The sequence below is a fragment of the Borostomias antarcticus genome (genome assembly GCF_949987555.1).
Source record: "Borostomias antarcticus genome assembly, contig: scaffold_107, whole genome shotgun sequence".
NCBI classification, from domain to species: domain Eukaryota; kingdom Metazoa; phylum Chordata; class Actinopteri; order Stomiiformes; family Stomiidae; genus Borostomias; species Borostomias antarcticus.
In genome coordinates, this window is record NW_028175663.1 from 157,352 (window position 1) to 163,528 (window position 6,177).

The 6,177-nt window shown below is 42.5% G+C and overlaps 1 protein-coding gene across 1 annotated transcript; it reads left to right on the forward strand.

The window, feature by feature from the left end:
* Positions 1-1,525: 1,525 nt before the first annotated feature.
* Positions 1,526-2,692, forward strand: LOC311329381 (4-hydroxy-3-methylbut-2-en-1-yl diphosphate synthase (flavodoxin)-like; the record flags this gene model as incomplete). The annotated part of the gene is made up of 1 exon (XM_084463236.1): positions 1,526-2,692. The coding sequence occupies one exon, from the start codon at positions 1,526-1,528 to the stop codon at positions 2,690-2,692; it is 1,167 nt and encodes a 388-aa protein (XP_084319362.1).
* Between the last annotated feature and the right edge of the window lie 3,485 nt (positions 2,693-6,177).

A 6,177-nucleotide genomic window follows, 5' to 3' on the forward strand; every position in this document is an offset into this window, starting at 1 on the left:
TTACCGTATAAACGGTGGCTACCTGTGTCATTCGTTTGCAATCTTGCTTCTCTCTAGGACTGAGCCTAGTTTGTAGCTTCTGCAGACTCTTTTGCGCGTTCTTCCTAGTTGCTTCCCTAACCCCTCCCGGGCACATTACCAAGCCCTTCCCGTCAAAACTGAGGATCTGCAGATCTTCTGTTTGCTCAATCCCAACCTTACGCTGTTCGTAAAAAGCCTCAAAGTCTTGAGCCGTATCCGCTACCAGCGGCATAGCCTGCCGTTTTTCAACCATCTGGGGCAATTCTCACGATGTCGTTTAATCATAAGAACGATCCATCACATCCCTGACAATTTTCCCTCATGCCATCAGAGTACTTGGCAGTATTAAGGTTTAACTGAGCATCCAGCGGAAACACGCTGGATTGCTTCCACTGACTGTAACTGCAACGCCTGACTACAACAGAACCAAACAAGCTAGTCAGTGGTCGTGAGGTACCTTTTTGCCGTAATTCCTCTGCTCCCCGTCACTGCCAGTTACCGACGATTGCTGCGTCCCATCATTGACCTGCTTATCCAGATACCATTTAAGGAGAAGGCACAACACTTCGTTGCCTTCAGGCTGGATATAGCTATCTATGGTGCCATGCTCGTGTTGGAGAGTGGATTCACGGTGCTGAATGATAGTGTCCAAATGATTACGAACTGATGGGAGGAATGAATAATTTAGGGTATTGGCGTAGGCTGCGTTCACAAGAACCGGTGTTATGGAGTTATTGGTTTGACGACCTTATATCACCGTAACCACGTCTCTTTTTCGTTACCGATATATCGGAAACCATTATGTTTTAGCGGCTGCACTGCGTATCAAAAGAGCCGGCCCCAACTGAGAGGTCGCCCAGTAGCTCATAACGATGATCTCCACGCTGATAAGCCAGTTCGCAGATCCTCTTTACCGTCTAGCCATTAGACTATTATAGAGCCGATCCGTCTCCGCCAATCTTCGGTATATCAAGATTTAAATCCATTGACCGTCCTATGCTTATGCTCTAGGCAGCCTCTATCAAGGTACTCCTTAATCAAGCTGATAATCTTGTCTGTGCAATAGCCTGCAGCAACAGTTAAATATTGCCTGATTATCACCTTCTCTGGCTTGCTCAGATCGCGATCTCGGAAATGTCTGACGTTGGTCTCAATCAATTGATAACACGCATCTTTTTATTCCAAAATGGGCTCGATATTCGTCGTAGTTTGAAGTAGTTACTCTACCTATTTGAGTATTTTGATGAGCCGTGAGTTCATTATGATTTTCATCCAACAATCATGACAAAAGATCAGAAATAACAGGCTCATTTCATGTTGAAAATAAGGCTCCCATTCAGGCTCATTCCATATAGGAAGAGACTAACTCAGTACAAATCAGCAAGCTATGATAAACTAAACGGGTTAAATTTTTATTAACTGGAGAACAACGTTTATGGACAGGCGTCATAAAACCCATGCTGTTCAGGTTGGACACATCACCATTGGCGGCGATGCGCCAGTAATGGTTCAGTCCATGACTGATACTGATACCGCTGATGTTCAGAGAACCATTGATCAGATTCGTCTGCTGGCAGATGCCGGCTCTGACATTGTACGTGTGACCGTTAATAGTGAGGCAGCGGCAACGGCCATTCCTGCTATCTATGAAGGTTTGGCCAAACATAACTGCAATGTACCGATTGTTGGGGACTTCCACTACAACGGGCATCTGCTGTTAACCAAGTATGATGAAATAGCCAGACTGCTTCACAAATATCGTATCAACCCAGGCAATGTTGGTTTTGGCAACAAGAAAGATAATCGCTTCAATGCCATTATTGATGTTGCCATTAAATACAATAAACCCATACGTATTGGGGTTAACTGGGGTAGCCTTGATAAAGAACTATCCACTCATCTAATGGATAAAAATGCCAAATCTGAGAACCCAAGACCTTCCCAAGAAATACTCCATGAAGCGTTGGTACTGTCCTCACTGACCAGCGCGGACGCCGCAGTAGCCAGAGGCCTTGGCGCAGACAAGATTGTAATCTCCTGCAAAGTTTCACGGGTTAAGGATTTGATCAGTGTCTACCAGATGCTGGCAGATCGCTGCGAATATGCACTTCACCTTGGACTGACTGAAGCTGGTATGGGTAGCAAAGGTATTGTGGCCTCCAGTGTGGCCATGGGGATTCTTCTTCAGCAAGGGATTGGTAATACTATACGGACATCGCTGACCCCTGAGCCTAGTGCAAGCCGCGATAAAGAAGTTATTGTATCCCAGCAGATCCTACAAGCCTTGGATGTCCGTATTTTTGCTCCGGAAGTCACCGCCTGCCCAGGCTGTGGTCGTACCTCTAGTACCTTCTTCCGGGTGCTTACTGATGAAGTGGATGGGTTCCTGCGCAGTAAAATGGTTACCTGGCGTCACCAGTATGTTGGTGTGGAAAATATGAAGGTTGCTGTTATGGGCTGTATCGTTAACGGCCCAGGAGAAAGTAAGCATGCAAACATCGGAATCAGTTTGCCTGGTACCGGAGAGACACCGTCTGCCCCAGTCTTTATTGATGGTGAGAAGGTTACCACTCTCAAAGGTGAGCATATCGCTGAGGACTACAAGAAAATGATCGAGGAGTATGTTCAGAAAACGTACTCTCCACGCAACAGGCTGATTTCCAGCCGTTAATTTAAGTAGCCTAGTAGCCCTTCTCCGAGGCGCTTTTACAATCGCCATTATCTGTTTGACTTCATTCTCCAGCTCTTAGGAAATCTGTGAAACATGGATCGATTATGCCTGTATTATTACCCTCTAACACTGGCAATCATTTGAGTGTGGCTCTTTTTATACGACAATACAGCCTACTAAAGCATCATGGTTTTCGATATATTAGATAACGAAAAAGAGACGGTTTTATGGTGATATAACTTCGTCAAACCAATAACTACGTGAATACAATTGGGTATAGTTCTTTTGATACAACAATGCAGACGCTCAAACATCATTGGTTTCGATATATACGGTAACGAAAAAGAGACGGTTTTATGATGACATAACGTCGTCAAACCAATAACTAACGTGAGTTCTACGCTTCAGTTTTTAGATTTTAATGGCTTGAGGCATAGTGATGTTTTTTGAAAAGTGCTCAATGGATCATCCGGAGCATTTGCCAACCAATAAAGTACTCAAATCACTCTTGTTCTGTAACATACATATGTACAAAAAGGCTAAATCCTATGCGCGCAAGGGATTATCTCGTCAAACTCACGTTAAAACCGTATCTTTTTCGTTACTGGATATATCGAAAACTCTGATGTTTTAGCGGCTTCATTGTCGTATCAAAAGAACCACCACCAACCTTAATACTGACAAATACTATGATGGCATTAAGAAAAAAATTGTCAGCAATGTGCTGGATCGCTCTTATGATCAAACGATCAAACGATCAAACGATCAAACGATCAAACGATCAAACGATCAAACGATCAAACGATCAAACGATCAAACGATCAAACGATCAAACGATCAAACGATCAAACGATCAAACGATTAAACGATTAAACGATTAAACGATTAAACGATTAAACGATTAAACGATTAAACGATTAAACGATTAAACGATTAAACGATTAAACGATAAACAATTAAACGATTAAACAACATCGATAGAGTTGGCCAAGTATGGTTGGAAAACGACAGACTATGCAACTGGTAGCGGATACGGCTCAAGACTTTGCGGCTTATTACGAACAGCGCAAGATTGGGATTGGGCAAACAGAAGACCTGCAAATCCTCAGTTTTAACTAAAATGGCTTGGTGATGCGCTAGGAAGGATTAAGGGAAGCACCATGGAGCACGCGCAAAAGAGTCAGTATACGCTGCAAACCAAACCCAGCCCTAGAGAGAAGAAAGATCGCAAACAAATGCCACAGATAACCACCGGTTATACCGTAAAACCCAATCCTAGAACGGCAGAACCGATCATAGATATGGATTGGAAGAGCTACAACGTTGTTAAATTCCGTCCTCAAACCAAGAATAAGAGAGTGTGGGCCAGTGTAGAAAGAGAGGCGTAAGCCGTGATAGAAAAAGCTTTAGAGGAGGCGCTTAGGCTATATCAGGTACAGAAACAGCAGTGGGTTATTGTTAATGATAGGCACCCTCATCAGCGGAAACTGATTACCTAGATTATGAAAAAGAAGGTAGTTAAGGCAACCATCCTCATGGACTTTATCCATGTCCTGAATATCTGTGATGAGCCGGTCACTACTTACACTACAAAGGGGATGAGGCTATTGAAAACTGGATGGAAGAACGGTCATGAAGATACTCAGGGGAGAGTCTGACGAGATGGCCCGGGGAATCTGGCCAAGTGCGAGCACAAGAGGTCTGACAAAACGAGAGGCCATTGATAAGTGTGCAGACTATCTTCACAAAAACAGTTCCAAACTCTGCTATGACAAGGCGCTAGATGCTGCCTATCCGATTACCAGTGGAGCCATTTATGGAGCTTGTCGCAATTTAATCAATGACCGTATGGATCTAACCGTAGCAAAGGGCAGTGCAAGGGGCAGAGGCTGTGTTGAAGCTACGCTCACTGGATTCAAGTGGAGATTAGCAGGCGTATTGGAGCTTTCATAAAGAAGGCTCTCGCCTTCGTAATCATGGAGAACTAATGAATGTGGCGTTGTAGTAGCAAGGGAACCACACCCAAAGGGGTTCCACTGAAAGCATTGGATGTGGCATCACAAGGTTTGCAGTAGTAGCATTGTCTGCCGTTACGCTTTCCCCTGCGGTTTATGCTAATACCTTAGCAAGTATGGCACTTTTGGTGTTTATCAAACTCGGAAAGCACCATCTTTTCAAGATCAGATACAACATCATTACCGGTAGGCACCGCTCCACTCTCAGAGTCTACTGAAACTTCTTCAATCTTGATTCTAATACTGGAAAAAGTGCTGTACAGCATACCAAGTTTTCCAGAGTTAAGGTCTAAATGAAATCAATAAAGTTTTGGACTAGTTCAGGTTGCATAAAATAACCACTACAACTTAGGGAGTAGTAGGAGTTTAGCTCATCCAACCATTACCTAGAACTGCCGGTTAAGAACCTACCTACTTAAATTACAACGCATATTTGAACATCCATTTATTTCACTTGCTGAAGGTCTTCTTCCAGTTCCTCTCTCTCCTCTTCGACCGAATCCAAAACAATTACCAATGCTCAGATGGAATTCTGATAACCATCTTGCTTCCGGTGTTCCAATGGGTAGTTCAGGGATAATACTGTTAAGAACTATAGCAATTGTTCTTTCAAGCGTAGTAAAGCCTAGAGCGTAAAATCTTTGAATTAACTGACTTGAATTTGTAGAGTCTGCCATCCAACCTGAATAATCATTTATAGTACGATCATCTCTCAAATTTACATGAATAACGTTAACACCCTGAGAGCTTCTATACAATGTTAATTGGTGATAAGCAATTCCATCAGTGGTAAGATATGAGAGCGTAGCAACTGTAATAGTACCAACTGGCATTGCGATAATGGCATCAAATGCTCCACTAATAGTGATACTACTGTAATCTAATGTTGTCCATGGCCCTGGAAGAATAGTATTTAACGGACCTTGAACTCTATCTAGTAAATTCCTACCTGGATTGCTGGCGATGGTCATCAAAGGTCTAATTGTAGCTGCATCTTCCATTGTAGCATTTAGTGGTGTTTCATATTGAATAGCTAAAACATCAAGACGTGCTCTAAAACTAGTAAATAAATCTCCTCCTTCTTGAATATCGAAGAAGTGTCCTTCTAATACTGGTTGAGGAGTATCTCCATTAGCATTAATCAGTTGCCACGCTATTTCCAAAGAATGGAAGAAACATACACCACAAAAACCAATACTATCTAATGCAATCCTACTATTTGTAGTTTTAGCAAGTGAGAATAAAAAATCAACCATTGTGATATATCAAATTGGTTAGATGGCGATCTTTGGTGTATATAGTGCCTATCGAATATAGAGCACGTTTCCAACGTATTCCCTAAGTTATGATAAAACCAAGGTAAAAATCTCTTAGTCATAAAAATATTAGTCTGGAACTTATAAACAACACTGTTTCCAGCGTTGATATTATATAAGGCATAATATGGGGTTGATGTGTATGGGATATTGA